General features: G+C 37.4%; 1 protein-coding gene across 11 annotated transcripts in view; it reads right to left on the reverse strand.

Annotated features, from left to right (window-relative positions):
- TCF12 (transcription factor 12) overlaps positions 1–17,538 on the reverse strand; it is a 375,236-nt gene that overhangs the window by 2,738 nt on the left and 354,960 nt on the right. For 7 of the 11 annotated variants that reach the window (XM_042988781.1, XM_042988778.1, XM_042988787.1 and 4 more), the window contains 4 exons: positions 15,647–15,761; positions 14,318–14,480; positions 9,488–9,720; positions 2,485–2,638 (listed from right to left, as the gene is read on the reverse strand). In XM_042988781.1, coding sequence (XP_042844715.1) covers positions 2,496–2,638; positions 9,488–9,720; positions 14,318–14,480; positions 15,647–15,761 — 654 coding nt within the window. In that variant the 3' untranslated portion in view covers positions 2,485–2,495. The remainder of the gene's footprint in view (positions 1–2,484; positions 2,639–9,487; positions 9,721–14,317; positions 14,481–15,646; positions 15,762–17,538) is intronic. The other 4 variants (XM_042988780.1, XM_042988782.1, XM_042988786.1 and 1 more) reach the window with 1 other exon arrangement.

Genomic DNA, 17,538 nt, shown 5'->3' on the forward strand with positions numbered 1-17,538 from the left:
GATACATCCAGTCCACCATACTGTGTTCATAGTTTATATATCTTCTCTAAGCAGCAAGTTTCTGAAGTTAGGACCATTTGGTATTTGTTTTCACATTGGTCCCTATTCCCAGTCCATTAGAAGATCCTCAATAAATGTTCAATGAGTGAATGAATTATTAAACTTTACTAGTATTAGTACAAATTTTTTACACACTTATAGTCTCAATACACATAGTTGTTAACACTGAAATTTTCCATGTTAGTCATTTTTGATGACAATAATCTTACCAAGAATCACACCTTTCACATCTTTATTAAACTAACAACAGTACTGTTTCCTAACAGAGTTATGCTCTTAGAAATGGATAACTGAGATATTCAAAGCTACTTGGCTTTATATTATGTGGTGGCAAAATCTGTGCTTTTAGGGTCAGTCACCCCAAGGCCATTTATCAGCCATTTTTGTTTTAGCAGTCATTTTCCTGCTGGCCAGTCTTTTGCTGGTTTTAATCTGTTATTCAGTTCTATAAAGAACTGAATGTTATCAGGTGAAACCAGATAACCACCTTTATGAAATTAGCAACTTTTAAAACATATGTTAAGACAATAAACACTAACTTATAAAATGTTATGGAACAAAATTCATTTACTGCATTTCTTATAATCCTGAAACTTTTTTTTTTTTTTTAAAGGATTCTTGATCTCTTTTTGACAGGTAAGAATGCTCAGGTTTAATTTTACCCTAAGTGTGGGAATTTCCTCATTCTAGAGATAATGGTAGAGACATGAAAGCAGTAGGAGATATAGAAAAGCCATAAAAGAAAAGGAAGTAAACAGGGGAAGAGATGTGAGGTAGGGAGACAGACCTGAAGGAGAAAGAGCTGGAGAGGGACCAGAAAGGAGAGTAAGAGGAAACAGGTACAACTAGAGAGAGACACAGGCTTTGTGATAAATCTGACAGCTCTTTTCACAGCCTGGTGGCTACCTGGGACCTGAGCATCACAAATTACCTTTCATCACTTTTCTTTAAAATGAACTGACAATTTAGAAAGTCACTTTTGCATTGAGGAACAATGGCGTGTTTTTATTTTAAAACTTTAAAGTCTATTTTTTCATGATATTCTACATTTTCCACAAAATATTAAACATAGCTTGTGTTAAGGATCTGTAAGTTAACTAGCTCTTGCTTGAAGTCTCTCTTTGATATGCATAATTAGGTTGCTGGATATTTTTTGTGGGGGAGGTGGTTTTGGTTTTCTCCAGTGTGCTAGTGTTATAATTATAAATGACAAATAATTACATTAACTTTTTTTCCTTTTGTCCCCGAATGAAATCTTTAGTATTGGTCTAGTTTGATCTCAGGAAGGATACATGTAGAGGTGGTGGGAACCAAATTCTTCAGGAAAAGGTGAATTGAGTAATGTTTGTAGTTTACAAAATATGCTATCAAATTCTACACTTTCAGCTCAAAATGAGACAGGCGCAAAGCTGACCAAATGAAAGTGCACTTCATATTTTTTTGTGCTCCACACCTCCCTCCCATCCATTCAGCTTTATCTTACTGCTTTTAATATGTTGATGAAACTGGGAAAAGAACTACACCCTGCTGCAAGCAGATTATATGAATGAAGTTCCCAGATGTATTTCTAATCCATGCTGCCAGTTAAAGTGCTAGTGTCCCAAATATTTAATTATAATCTATATTAGTTTCTGCCACCTAAATAATAACTACAACTTAGATTATTATAGATCATGTACCTGTATATAGTTAAGAAAAAAGATGATTCACATTAACTACTTGGGCAAAAACTTCTATTACCTTTGTCATTTGGTTAAACAAAAAAATCATACAGAAGCAAATTGTGTTTACTCCATGAATAGAAAGATAAAAGAACAGCTTTTCAACATGTAAAATTCCACAGAGAAGGGCACTGTGGTTCTATCATACGTAATACCTTTATGTTCACTAGATTCCAAAAGGTATAACTAATAGCCTTACAAGGGAAGAAAGATGCATATTACAAACTTGCATTGTCGTTCCAAATGGAAGCAAACAGTGCCTCTTTTGTGTATAAAGATTTCATGATAAGAAGAGGTAGGTGGATTAACAGAAAACTGGTTGATGATCACAGTCAAGTATTTTTGAGTAGAGAAATGAGGAGTATGAGCGGCAGCAAAAGTATTTGACAGATGAGTCACTGCACTATTTTCTTCTTGGATCAGAATAATACTCATGTGAGAGTGTACACATGATGATCCAGAGCAGGAGAACCCAAAATTCTTCATAAATCACAGGATACTATCACACTGAACAGTAATTTGATATTAAAGGACACTGGCTTTCTAAGTATGGTGATACCACAGAAAAGAAACTGTTGGGATTTCAAATTACATGTGACCTTTAGCATTACCATTGCCACCAGAGAATTCTGTTCAAAGGTTCTAACTCAGTTTAAGATGAATCAGGTAAATTCTTGTTGTTTCTTTTCATACTCATACTTACCTGGCTGATGTTTACATATGACCCATAGGGTTGGTAGTTTCACTAAGCCCAGGATGGGTTCCTGGCAGTGTGGTTGGCGGCTCTGCCGATACGGCAGAAACTTTTTCTTCTTCCCTTCTCTTAAGGCAGGCTGCTTTGGGGTTAAGGTTCCTCTCTGAAACAGGGGAAAATAATTTTTATCATTATAGTCATTAGTTATGAATCAGGACTCTTAGGTCTTAAACTGAACAAATTGCTCTTCTATTTTCTTTCTGTGGATATTACCTCTCTGTAACTTCATTTCCACCCTGAATAACATCACACAAAGGCAACAATGATGTGCTCCCACAAACGCTCGGATTACATGAACCTCCAGGCTTAAGCTTTTTAGTATTTGGTGTTTTCTCCTTTTCTACTTATGCTTTAGTCTTCAAGTGTTTAATTTCATCTACATCAACCTCCAAAGGCAGTTCTTTTATTGCTTCAAACATTTTGGCAAGTGCTGATGTTAGTCTACAAAGTCTCCTCACTATCCTGCTAAGACATGGTACATGGGATTGATATAGATGCTGACATTCTCCATGTACCTGGAGAGAGACATCTGTGCTTTACCTAGACTTTTATCAGTTCATAAAATGATGAAATAGATACCCTCAGCCAATCTTCTATAAAAAATGTGCCAACTCCTCTAGGGAAAGAGGTAGCTGGTACATATCTCGTGCTTATATATATATATATATATATATATATATGATGATTGGTTTTTTCTATAGCTAGAGGTGTGATTAAAAGGGTGATAAAAACCTTCTCTACTGCTTTGTATATAAGATAGCAGAGACAACTAGATGGAACTTTTGAAGTGGGCATTTTTAAAAGTAGTGGGTCTTACTATGCAAAATAAAAGGAAAGAAAATCCATTGCACTGGAGACCTACTGGATCAAAATCCATGTGAGAATTACTTATCATGTTATATTTTCTTTAAGTGACTTGTAAGCACAAGATATCCAACTCATGACAGCTTCTGGTTTTTTGTTTCTGATAATAACATAAAGTGTAAGTGAAAAGTTGTTTTATATATTTTTATAAACTGACTAAAAATGTCCTAATTAATGTAATATAAAAGGATCACTTAGTCTGCAATGAAGGGGCACCTGGCTGGCTCAATGGTGGAGCATGTAACTCTAGATCTTGGGGTTATGGTTTTGAGCCCCACACTGGGTGTGGAGATCACTTAAAAGTAGTCTTTGGAAGGGGGGTTGTGCCTGGTTGGTTCAGTCGGTTAAGCGTCCGACTCTTGGTTTCAGCTCAGGTCATGATCTCACTGTTTCTGAGTTTGAGCTGCATGTTGGGCTCTTGCTGACAACATGGAGCCTGCTTGTGATTCTCTCTCCCTCTCTCTATAAGCCCCCTCCCCTGCTCTCTCTCTCTCTCTCTCTCTCTCTCACTCACTCACTTTCTCTCTCTCTCAAAATAATAAACTTAAAAAAAAAATCTTAGGGCATCTGGCTGGTTCAGTCGATAGAGTATGCGACTCTTGATTTCAAGGTTGTCAGTTTGAGCCCCATGTTGGGTGTGGAGAAGACCTAAATATAAAATGTTTAAAAAAAAATCTTAAAAAAACTTGCTTATAATGAAAACAGTATTTATTATGGTAAATCTAGTTAACTCTACTGACTGTTACTCATACGTAATGATAAAATTTCATCTTAGAGTTCTCACTTTCTCAGCTCCTGCATTTAGGAAAAGACATGGAGCCTATAAAATGAGGAAGATCAATGAAGAAAGAAAGGTACACACTTATTAGGATAAGTAGTAAAATAAAAAGGCATGTTCATCATTATGTAAAAATATCAGGAACTGCTTTCTTAACAAGTAATTGTGTACCTCTAACTAATAAGAATAGTTTTTTAAAAAATTTTTAAACATTTATTTATTTTTGAGAGACAGAGACAGAGCACAAGCAGGGGAGGGGCAGAGAGGGAGACAAAGAATATAAAGCAGGATCCAGGGTCTGAGCTGTCAGCACAGAGTCCAATGCAGGGCTCGAACTCACAAACAGTGAGATCATGTACTGAGCCAAAGCCAGATGCTTAACAAACGAAGCCACTCAGGCACCCCAAGATTTTTGTTTTTTATTAAGTGTCACATCCCTTTACTGGGCAGGCAGCAGTCTAATGACTAAAGAGACCAAAAAGAGGGCATAAATTAACATGTTAAATCCAAAGAGGAGAAAGCGAGAACTGAAAGTTTTCCAATTGAAACAGGTTCACATTTTTCTCATAAGAAGGCTCACATTGCTCTTATAATAAAACATTGCTGTTAGCTAACTATGACCTTGTGTCACACGAGGATCTAGCAGGCATGATCAGAATAGCTAGAAAGGACCAGAAGCAAAAACTCAAGTTAGGCAAGATCCTGTAAGCCAGTTAGTCAAAGAACACTAAGGGCTGGAAGAACCAAGAAAATACTACAGTAAGCTCTAGAAAATGTGAAGTTTGATCCAAAAAAGGCAAATTCTAGTGTTTTTTAATACTTTCTGGTATGTGAGAGCAGCCCATGGCAAATATATTAAGCAGCCAGAAGGCCTGATGTACAGGTGAGTAGAAGAAAGACGTTACCTGCAGGGCATGAGAAGTGATGGTCTCTCTCACATTTCGTTAATTGTAAGAGAGTCAACCTACCCAAAGCTCAAATTTTGGCTAACTCCATAGTTACTTCTTACATTATTATGACTAAGTAAATATTTCTTACAATAACTATGTGGACAAACACACAAGTCAAGAATTTTACATTGTTTCCTTGCTCATATGACTTTTTGCTTTTCCTCTAGTTAATAGTTGCCTTGCTTTTCATTTGCTAGTAATACTAATTTTGTCCTCATACCCATGCTCCAACAGATCTAACAAATGCCTGTCAACATTTTTTTTTTTTATCTTAAAACCTCAAAGACACCATCGTATCATCTATTAATTCCATCTTCTTTCCCTGGAAAACTTTCTTCTGCAGTTAACCATCTTCTATTTTCAATGTGGACTAATAGGCACCTTGATTTTCTAGGCCTAGCAGATCTTGTCATGAGATTTCCTTTTGATGCTCACTTGTGCTGGAATCTTTGTTTCCTGGCTCCCATGCCTTTGTCTTTATTGGTTACCTACAGCATAGGTTCCAGAAGCTTTCTGAGAACATGCACATGGGAGGTAAAATTTTAAAGCCTTTGCATATCTGAAATATCTTTATTCTGTTCTTCACCCTTTGATTAATGGTTTGACTACACACAGAATTCTAGATTGAAAATTATTTCTCTTCAGAGAAATACACTGCTACACTATCTCCTGTAACCCAGCATTATTTGTCCAGAATTCTGTTAATATTTTGACTCACAGGGATACAACTTTTCCATAGCAGACAGACCTGCAGTTAATCTTCCTGTTTTCAGGTAATGCTTGACTTCTGCCTTTTCCAAAGAATAGAGCCTTTCAGGGGCTAGGAGCTTTGTGGAACAAAATTATCTGCTTCTTGTTGGTATATCCCTCCCTGCTCCACTTAATTTCTTCCTTCTAAATAAGTCAATTACCACTACTTTGTCTACTTTCCATCATATATACATATTTTCCTCTCTCATTTGCTATGCTTTCTTCTCTCCCATTTATCCTTGTGGACTAATTTTATTTTTATTCATTTCAGTGGAGATTTAGTAAGGAGTATTACCAATGAATATGCTAAGACTATGAATATGCTATTATCAAATCATTTCAACTAAATTAAAATATCCTGAGGGGAAGGTCTGGAAATTTGTTTGGGAAAAGGAAAAGCCTCAGGTGATTCTGGGACCAGTCAGATTTGGGAACCACTGTCCTTGCTCACTTATCTTCAAACTTCCTAAGACACCAGGAAACTAAAATCCTAATAGTTCTATTGTCCGCAAATTATCACTGGAAGGGAAGTAAGCTGACTGAGTAGACCTGTGAAAGAATCTGAGGAGTAAAAGTCTGACCATTAATCTAATCATTAGTAAAGGTGAAAGCACAAACTTGAAAGTAATATGTAAAATCTATTTATCAGCAAAATTGTAACGTTAACATTATACTGGTCATAATGGAAAGGCCTAAATTGGCAATGGCAGGGACCAGATGGAATTTGGTATGTGAGGTACCAAGGCAAAAAAAATGCTTTGACAAAATCTGAGGCTTGGAAGGGAAGCCACTCCTCCTGCTCTTCTCCAGAATACACTGCTGATTGCCCTCCTGATACAGCCACTTGTCCAGGGATGACAGGTTGTAGATAGCCAGATACAGTCTTGAAGCACTATCCCAAGGCAGAAGGTGAGCACAAAGACTCCAGACAATGTCCAAAGTAGTCATGTAAACAAAATGTGTACCTTTCTAGAAACTGCTGGGCCCAGTGACCAGTGGGTGAAACCCTTGCAGGGATGAAGAGGCTGCCAAAAATAAACAGGTTACCAAAATAACTCACAACTGCTAGAGATAAAGTCCAGAGAAGGACAGTGGCTATACTAAACTCTAAAGGTGCTGCCATAGCAAAGCACAGGTATATGGGCTGCATGAAGGGTTCTAAATCCTGTTTGACAGACAGCCATCAGAGTGCCTTTCAAGAAGGATCTTGTATGGATCCCAAGGCTTTTACATTAAAGCTGTAAAATAAAAGCTCTGGGCTCTGAAGCCCAGAGTGTAAGAGTGGAAGGAAGGTGGTAGGCTTTTATGAATAGGAAAGTAGCCCCTAATGAGGTTATATTTCAGTGTATTTTAATGTTTATTTATTTTTGAGAGAGAGTAGGGAAGGGGCAGAAAGAGAGAGAGAGCATGAGCAGGTGAGGGGCAGAAAGAGAGGGAAACACAGAATCTGAAGCAGGCTGCAGGCTCCAGGCTGTCAGCACAGAACCTGACATGGGGCCTGAACCCACGAACTGCGACATCATGACCTGAGCTGAAGTCGGACGCTAACCGACTGAGCCGCCCAAGTGCCCCTATATTTCAGTGTATTTTAAATTCTGTTCAAACTCTAATCAGTCAGTGGTTCCCTATAAAGAGCTTTCCAGAACTGTGGAAGAAAGTCAGTACCCATTAACAGTGACCAGAAAGTTATCACGCAGTTGGATGAGCCTAGATGTTACATCTTGTTTCAGACTCAGCTTTCCTGTCCTAGCTACTTGTATGGAACCACTACAAAGTCAAATCTTGCAAGTGAATGAATAAGATCCCCCCAGGCATGGTGGAGTTTATAACTTTTCCAAACACAGAAGTATTTCTCATTGATGACTTAGGTCTGAGAGTAGGAACCTCTGATCTTAAACAAAAAGCTAAGAATATTCTGTATTCTAGCTCTAATAAACAGTGGGAAGGAAAGGTACTATATAGGAGTAAGTTTTGGCACCACTGCTGTCCAGACAGTCCAGGTGGTAGGAATGGTCTTGACAGTAAATGGCTGGGTAGAGTCAGGGTAGAAAATATCCTGGGTCTGCAGAGCAGCGGGATGGATGTACTGGGATCACTAAACACGGGTGCTTCACTGCCTTCAGAGTGAGACAAAAGGTGTCAGACACATTAAAACCAAACCAAAACAAACACAAAAAAACTTTGATAAAGTGACAGGAGATATTGAAGGCTCAAGAAACCACTGATCCTGCTACAGATGAGCGGGCAACAATCAGACTATCTTTATGAACATCCCAAGGGAGTTCATACATTTTTGAAAATCAGGTTTCATTAACATTTACCCTTTACACATATTCCAATGGCCTTATTAGGAGCAAGTATCTGGTTTTAATGGTAGATTGGTTATGCATGAAATAATCTACTCATCATTCTTATTAAATATACTGGAGGGAAGTGGATGGATCAGTTAATTACTATGGTTAAGTTTTTCTGCAAGTGCGTTCAAGTTCTCCAACTCTGGTTTCCTCAGAAATAGTATTCTTTCTGTGACCAATGCTGAGGGTCATCCACAATTATAGCTGTCAAGTGTCTGTCCTACTCCTATTCTTTTTCCTTTTCCAACTTTCTTTAAATAAAACCCTACATAAATATCCAGTACATCAGAAAGATAGAATTGCTCTTAATGAAGAGAGGTTAGAGGTAGGGTCTAGAACCCAACACCACACCTATAATTCTTTGTAAAAAGACTTAGGACAAAACATTCATAACTCTGGATAAGAAGACAAATAGGTATATGAAAAATATCAAGCTCAATGGTAAAACCTTTCAAGGGCAGGAAGCTCATATTAATTGGTAACCTAGGGTCTAGCATATAGGTGACTGGGACAGAAGAGGTGAACAATAAATGCTTGTTCAAAAAATGAAGTTTGAAAGCTTCTTCAAGATTCCATCAAATTTCCTGAAAGATAAAACCGTTGGGCAGTTGTCTGAGCCAGCAGTGGATGAGCCAGTATAAACCATACATGTGTCTCTTAGAGACACTCAAATATGTCAGGGCATATTAGGCCAAGAAGTTCATGGCATTCCTGATCAGGGATCAACAAAAAAACCTTGAGACCTTTTTGACTTGGGTATAAAGGACATTCATATGAAGTAAAGCCAGGAGGGGCCATGATCAAGCATTCTATTAATCAGCAGGGCCATTATAATAAATGGCCCAGGGTAAAGCAGGCAAGAAATATAGTACAGAGAATGGGGAAGACAGGAAGCAGCAGGGAAGGAAGCAGGTCTAGGCAGGTAAATTTAACAGTGTGGAAGACCAGATTCAGTAAGAACAAGAACAAAGGGGCAGAAAGCACTAATGCTGAGCAGTGAGCAGAGGCTGGCTATTCCCTGCAACATTTGTAAGACTGCACTCTACTGGTTTGTGGGAAGCACTGAGCATACAGATATTGACCACTACTGTGAGATGGAGATGGAAGAACTACAGAGAAAACGCGATCCAGATGATGCAGTGGCAGAAATACTAGTTGAATTCATAGACAACTTCCCAAGCAGAAGAGAAAGTGGAAAAAGAAATGTCTGCCTACCTAAGGCAGAATAGTTATGCATCTCTGCTGAACCTACTTACCTCTGACTTGCTGTTCTAGACTAAGGATGACTGCCACGGCCTGATGAAGAATAAGGAGTTTTGTTTGGGGTTTTTCACTCTTTAAATGGAGCTGACACATTCGACCAAGCTCTTTGAATGCCTCATTAATATCCCGCACACGTAAACGTTCCCTGGCATTGTTAGCCATCCGCCTTTCCTTCTCCCTTTCTATCTTCTGTTCTGGGTTCAAATCCTCATCTTCATTAGTACTGCTAGAAAACAAAGTAAACAACAATGTCTATTAGATTCCCTATAAAATATGATGTGCTTATTATATAAAATCATAAAGTATAAAGATGGAAATGAAAACTATCTACAAATTTTACCAAACAGTAGTAACAGTTATACTTAACATGATTATATGTATATCTTTCCAGTCTTTATTTTATGCACAGTTATATAGTTGAAATTATGCCACATATATTTTTAAAGCTTATTTATTTTGAGAGAGAGAGAGCTGGGGAGGGACAGAGCGAGAGGAAGAGAGAGAATTCCAAGCAGGCTTCGCACTGTCAGCGCAGAGCCCTACGCAGGATTCAAACCCATGAAAGTGTGAGACAATGACCTAAGCTGATAAGGAATCGGACTCTTAACCAAATGAACCACCCAGGCGCCCCTACCACATAAATTTTTAAATGCATTTTCACTGTGCATTATAACATAAAGTCATCTCTATACCAGCACCACTCTTCATAAACATAATTTGAATGACTACATAATATTCTAGCACCTTGCTACTCAGACTGTGATCATCAGAATCAGCATTATCGGGAGCTTGTTAAAAACAAACTCTCAAGGGTGCTTGGGTGGCTCAGTGGGTTAAACATCCAACTTTGGCTCAGGTCATGATCTCACTGTTTGTGAGTTCGAGCCCCGTGTTGGGCTTTGTGCTGACAGCTCAGAGCCTGGAGCCTACTTCTGATTCCGTGTCTCAGTCTCTCTCTTCCCCTCATCCGCTTGCGCTCGCTTGTTCTCCCTCTCAAAAATAAACAAACATTAACCCCCTTCCCCCAATAAAAACCCCCCAAGCCCCATATACTCTTAAGTTCTACTGCAAACCTACAAATTGGAAGTTACATTTTAACAAGATCCCTGGCTGGTTCATATGTACAATAAGGTTTGAGAAGCACTGTCCCAGTACACTAATGCATTCTAACTTGCCTAACCCATCTTCTTAAATATCTTCCAGCAGGCACCTGGTGAAAAGGAGAAAGACAAGCTAAAGGTAGAGGATGAGAGAAGGATCTCAGAAAAGGACTACTTTTTGTTTCACAGAGAAATATCATCAGTGGCAATGATTTTAAAACATGGGTAAACTGGAACAATTTTTTTGAAGGACAAACTGGCAAAATATCCAAAGCTTTAAAATGTTTATTACATCTTGATCAGCAATTCCAACTTTAGAAATTCATCCTAAGGATATAATTAGACATGTTCATAGGATTTTATGTAAAAATTGATCACACAATTATTTACTTTAGCAACTAATTGCAGTCCAATAATAGGAGACAGGTTAAATAAAGCACAGTACATCCAGACAACTACCTACTATGTAGCCTCTAAAAATTAAGCTTCAGACTATGCTAACTAAAAGATGCCAGACACAAGACTACATACTGTATGATTTACATGAACCTCTAGAAAAGACAAAACTGTAGCAATGGAAAGCAGATCAATGGCTGCCAGGGGATGGAATAAGGGTACTGATTACCAAGGGGTATAAGGAAGCTTTTTGGAGTGGTAGTAATATTCTCTATTAATATGGTAGTAGTTATTAAGACCATATACATTTGTCAAAGGACAAAAACTGTACACTTAAAATTGGTGTATTTTATTATATGTGAACTAAATTTCAATAAACCTGGCTAAAAACAAAAACAAAGAAAAAAAAACCATGTTTGAGAAAACTCAGGGACAGATGAAAATGTTAAAAATACACTGTTATATGAAATAAAAGTTGACATTATAAAACATATATTCAGTTTAGTTCCCATTTAAATTGTGTTTATGGAAAAAGAAATATTCCTTAAAAAGTAAACAGTGGTTAAATCTTGGTAGTAAAGTTTCTTGCGATTTTTGTGTTCTGTATTTTCCAAATTTCTGTAGTGAAAATGGACTAAATAATCAGGAAAAAAAATTGAGGATGCATTGGAATAACTTTTAGAAAATTCTACTTTATATCAGAAATGACCAACTGAGCAGAGTCTCTCAGAACTTTGAAATAATGTGCAAAGAATAGATGTTTTCTCTTCTCTAATAACCTTGAATACTGTAATAAAGGGTAAATACACAATAGATTTTTACAAGCTAATTGCCAAAAATTATGTAAAAGTATTCTTTTGATAATAGGGAATCCCTAGCTCTTTTACTTCAAAGGAACCTTTACAGGTCATCGAGTCCAAAGGTTTCCAAATGTGGTTACCATCACAATCTTCAGGGGCACTTGAAAAATAAAGGTTTCATAGGTCCCACTACAGAAGACGTTGATACAGTGAGCTTAGGTTGGTGCCAAGGCAGTCTGTATTTCTAAAATGTTTTAGAATTCCGGGGCACCTTGGGTGATTCAGTCAGTTGAGCATCAGACTCTTGATTTCTGCTCAGGTCATGATCTTCCAGTTCATGGGATCCAGCCCCCACATCTGGCTTGTGCTGACAGTACACAGCCTGCTTGGAATTTTCTCTCTCTGTCTCTCTCTGGCCCTCCCCTGTGTGCACGCACACATGCTCGCTCTCTCTCTCTCTCTCTCAAAATAAACAAACAACAACAACAAAAAACTTACAAAAAAAAAAGTTTCAGGATTCTATGTAGTGGGGCTGAGAACTACTGCTAGATCCAGAGAAATCAGAGATTTTCTCAGGATCATACAGCTGATTAGTGGCAGTGTAATGACAAGGACCTAGGTTGGTATTCCATGGAGGCAAGCCTACACCACATACCTAAAATTATCATGATAACAGTAAGTACAGTACCTTTACTGAGTATGTACTGCATGCAACAGAGTGTGTAAAGGGCTTTATATGCATCATTTTTCAGTTTATTTCCATAAGAATCCAGCAATAGAAAGTCTCTTTTCAGAGAAAAAGAAACTAAAGTTCAGAGAGCGTTAATAACTTGTCCAGGGTCACGCGGCAGGTATGTGATGGAGCCATAATTCAAACCCAGGTAAGCTTAACCTATTAATTATTATTAATTACTAAGCGCTGCTGTTATTAGTAACCTGTTTTACTGCCTTCTCAATTTCTGATGATCTATAATAGGTTTAGTAACCTATGGCCCATGATCTGGCTCCTTGTTTTCTTACATAAAATTTTATTGGAAGAGTCATGCCCATTTGTTTATGTACTGTCTGGATGCTTTTATTATAACGGCAGTGCTGAGTAGTTGTGATAGACACCAAAAGGCCCACAAAGCCTAAAATAGCTATCATCTACCCTTTCCACAGAAAGTTTGCCAAACTCTGACCTATAAAATGAGAAGGTGCAAACTGTTTCTATTCAAATTCTATTTGAATAACAAAACCATGAAATAATTAAGATGTCTCAAAGGAGTGGTCTCTGGATTCCGTGACCCAATTTTTACTTCTTCTTGCCCCTATACAACTGAATGCAATGCTTACTAAAATGACAGTATTAGAATCTTAAGGTTTAACTTTTAAATTAATTTTCAATTTAATGTTTTTAGTTTTATCTACCATACTTAACACAATCTCCTTTGCACCCTAATTTAATACAAGGAATAATGTTTTAAATATCTTTATGTGATAAATACCTATCAGTGATACTAAAAAACAGGATATGCCAAACAATATACCATCTAAATTTAATGTAGAAGTAGAAGAAAAACCTAAGGGAAGAATTTGGAATTCATTTGAAACTAATGAACTATGTGTCAATATCCATGCTATAAAGCAACGTCAAGTCCAGTTTCTAGAAAACCTTCCCCAACAACATAAGTCCACCTGGAGCACTTCCCTTTCTATACTCTTCTCAAATTATTGTTTAAACCAGGAGTTGGCAAAACTTCCTCTGTAAACCAGAAAGTAAATATTTTTAGCCTTACGGGCATTTGGCCTCTGCTGCAACTACCCAAACCTGCCATTGCATTGGGAAAGCAGTCACAGATAATATGCAAATGAGTGGGATGTGACAGTGATCCAGTAAAATTTATAAAAATAGGCAGTGAGCCAGATTTGGCCCAGAGGCCATTGTTTGCTGCCCTCTAGTTTAAATCATACAATAGAGTTTTCTTATATACACAGCCTTAAAATAATATATTCAAATATTTATTGATGTCATGTATCTAAATGTCTACAATGGATAATTTTACTTTTTTTAATTATTTTGTCCTCTAATTGAATAGAGATATGTAATTCTCTTTATTTTTTTTTTTTTTAGTTTATTCATTTATTTTGAGAGAGAAAGAGAGAGAATCCCAAACAGGCTCTACACCATTAGCACAGAGCCTGTGGTGGCGCTTGAACCCACGAACCATGAGATCATGATCTGAGCCAAAACCTAGAATCAGACACTTAATCAACTGAGCCACACAGGTGCTCTGAGATGTAATTCTTTTTTATACGGAGTCCCTAAAATACTGTGGTATGATGGAAAACATAATTTTGGAGTCAGCATCATATGCCTCCCTTTTTAGGGATGTTGTGAGCACTAAATAAGGTAACATATATAAAGTCCCAATATAGTATTTAGAACATATCTGACACTTAATAAATGCATGGCACCCTTCAATTTTCCAAGTATTTTCACCCATGGCAAGTGAGTGAAATACAATACCTAGATGGTAACAAATACCTTGTTCTGCCTCTAGATGAAACCTTGATATCTTTTTGGGAGGATTCATCATCTGATTTCATGTCATCTGATGAAGGAGGTTCATGTAGGTTTTCATCTTTCTCTTTGTTTTCAGTCTTGATTTCTGCTGGAACAACAGTTCCAGACTGACTTTGCAAGCCACCTAACAAAGAGGTAAAGAAACAAAATAAATGTCCAGAATTAGAACTAAGATAGTAGAAAGCTTTCTAGATGATGAATGCCCTTACTTGTTACAGGACTCTGATGGAAATCTGAAAATGTAGGGTAATACACTATTCAGGTTGGAAAGAACATATACACATACCTTAGAGAAAATGATTTCTAAATCATCTGTATTTAAATTTTTTTTTCATGTTTATTTGCTTTTGAGAGAGACAGAGACAAACACAGAGTGCCAGTCGGGGGAGGGGCAGAGAGAGGAGACGCAGAATCTGAAGAAGGCTCCGGGCTCTGAGCTGTCAGCACAGGGCCCCACGTGGGGCTCAAACCCATGGACTGCGAGATCATGACCTGAGCTGAAGTTGGATGCCCAACTGACTGAGCCACCCAGGCGCCCCTAAAGCGCGTATTTAAAAGAAAAAGTCTGACCTTGATGGTCATTCTGACACTTACTTTAAGGCACTATTTAAGAAATGAACTAGGATGAGAAACTTGATGCAGTTTAGAAACTGACTTCTAAGATGCTAAGGTAAATAAAGGAAGTAAGTTATAACATTTTTTTCAGATAAATACAATAAAATGGGTGTCATGGTTAAATATACCTGGGAAAACTTTATTTTGGTGGTCTTAACACTAGTTATATATTTGTACTTATATTTATATAAATTATCTATTTACATAAGTTATATATTTGTACTTAACATTTATGACAGTTTGTTTCTAACAGAATTTTCTGTCTCTCGAGTTGAATTGTAATATTCTAAATAATAGCTACCATCATTTATAGCTCTCAACGTATTTGGAATAATTTCTCACGGCTTTTTGGGACCCTGAGGATTTAGTCATGAGGGGAAGTGATAAGAAAGAGAGACATGACAGAAGCAGAAGAATGTAAGACGACCAGTAAGTACTGAACAGTTTGCATGTGGTTCCATCCATCAAGAAGTATCTACAATTGGCCCAGCCAAATGGGGCAATTGGAACCCTAAATATCTATCCTCTGCATTCAGTAGCACTACTGTTTGGAATTCCCCCACCTAAGATGACTTGTGATTCACAGATGTCAATCTGCTTGTAAAAAAGACGATAGTGTTCCAAGTGTTATTTATCTCTGCATACATTACTGCTGAAAGCCAACAATACAGTTACCTCTGTAATTTTCTTGTGTTTTGTGGTTCAAGTCTGAGCTTGAAGCAGTGACTGTACTAGACAGGACTGAATGATTGCCATTGAGACTGACAGAGTCTTCTCGATGAGTTCCAACCTAAAAAAAAAAAAAAAAAAAAAAAAAAGTTAAGACTGTTCAGAGGCAATAATTGTTCAAATTCTTTTAATGGGTTTAATAGAGAAAATATCTACCTGAATTTAGCAACTTTTTTGGGATGCTAGTTTTCTCATTTTTGGATTTCCTTTTTTTTAATTTTTTAATGTTTTATTTTTATTTTTGAGAGAGAGAGAGAGACAGACAGACAAGGAGGGGTAGTGGCAGAGAGAGAGAGGAAGACACAGAATCCAAAGCAGGCTCGAACCCATGAACCATGAGATCATGACCTGAGCCAAAGTCAGACACTCAACTGACTGAGCCACCCAGGTGCCCCTGATTTTTGGATTTCAAAAGACTTGACAGACTACTATAGATTGTTTTTAAAAAAAAAAAAAAATTTTTTTTTTTTAACATTTATTTACTATTGAGAGACAGAGAGACAGAGAGCATGAGCAGGGATGGGGCAGACAGAGGGGGAGACACAGAATCCGAAGCAGGCTCCAGGCTCTTGAGCTGTGAGCACAGAACCTGACATGGGGCTCAAACTCACGAACTGTGAGATCACGACCTGAGCTGAAGTCAGACGCTTAACCGACTGAGCCACCTACGCGCCCCTATAGATTGCTTTTGAATCAAAATATTTAAATTATAAAATTCCAACTTTCAAATGTTGTATCCTACAGAAGGTTGTTGTGTGAAGCAAATGAACTAGACAGACAAAGCACTCTGTAAGTCATAAAATGCTACACATTATAGTATCTATTAATAAACCTATATCATTCTGATCATGTATTTCATATACCACCTAAGTATGAATTTGCATTTAAAAAAATATTGCTATATTCCAAGTAATATTATTTATTTATACTTTGGTATACTCTTTTCCTCACACACACACATATAGTGTCTTGTTTTTTCTTCCTCTGACTCCCTCAAAAACCTTAAAAAAGCAGTCTACGGGTGCTCAGTCGGTTAAGCATCCAACTCTTCATTTGAGTTCAGGTCATGATCTCGTGCTTTATGAGATTGAGCCCTACACATTGGGACACTCTCTCTCTCTCATGTGCACCCTTTTGCTCTCTCAAAATAAATATACATTAAAAAAATGAAATTAACTTAAAGCAGAAGTTCTGGGGGCACCTGGGTAGCTTATAGTTAAGCATCTAGTGTCTGAGTCTTGATTTTGGCTGAAGTCATGATCTCACGGTTCACAAGATTAAGCCCTGGGTCAGGCTCTGTGTGGACAGTGTGGAAGGAACCTGCTTGGGACTCTCTCTCCCTTTCACTGCCCTTCCCCTGCTTGTGCTCTCTCTCTCTCAAAATAAGTAAATAAACTTAAAAAAAAAAAGAAGTTCTGCACTGCCAAGCAACAAAAATGCCATATAATTTTTATTGTTTTAGTCAAATTCCATAAATCAATTAGCCCAAAATTGGAAGGTAAGGCATGCAAATACCACCAAGTATTTAAGCTATAGTAGTATTTTTAGAAAAACTGGTAAAAAAATGAAGCTTTTTGTTAGAACAGTAGCACATGTGTCATCTACAAGATTAAGCCTTTAATTAAAGAGGTTTATTGCCTGGAATTGTACATGAGAATCACTGTTTTTCAATAAATCCTTCAATCCCAGTAAACTGCTTTGTTTGAATCTCTCTTCAGTAATATAGCTTTTATCTTTCATGACTTTGTATGGATTTTACCTTAAGAGGTATAAATACCCCTATGCAAGTTTACCCTTTGGTTTCCTGTGAGCTACACAAAAGGAACCAAAGCAAAGTT

Source organism: Panthera tigris, chromosome B3, assembly GCF_018350195.1.
Source record: "Panthera tigris isolate Pti1 chromosome B3, P.tigris_Pti1_mat1.1, whole genome shotgun sequence".
NCBI classification, from domain to species: domain Eukaryota; kingdom Metazoa; phylum Chordata; class Mammalia; order Carnivora; family Felidae; genus Panthera; species Panthera tigris.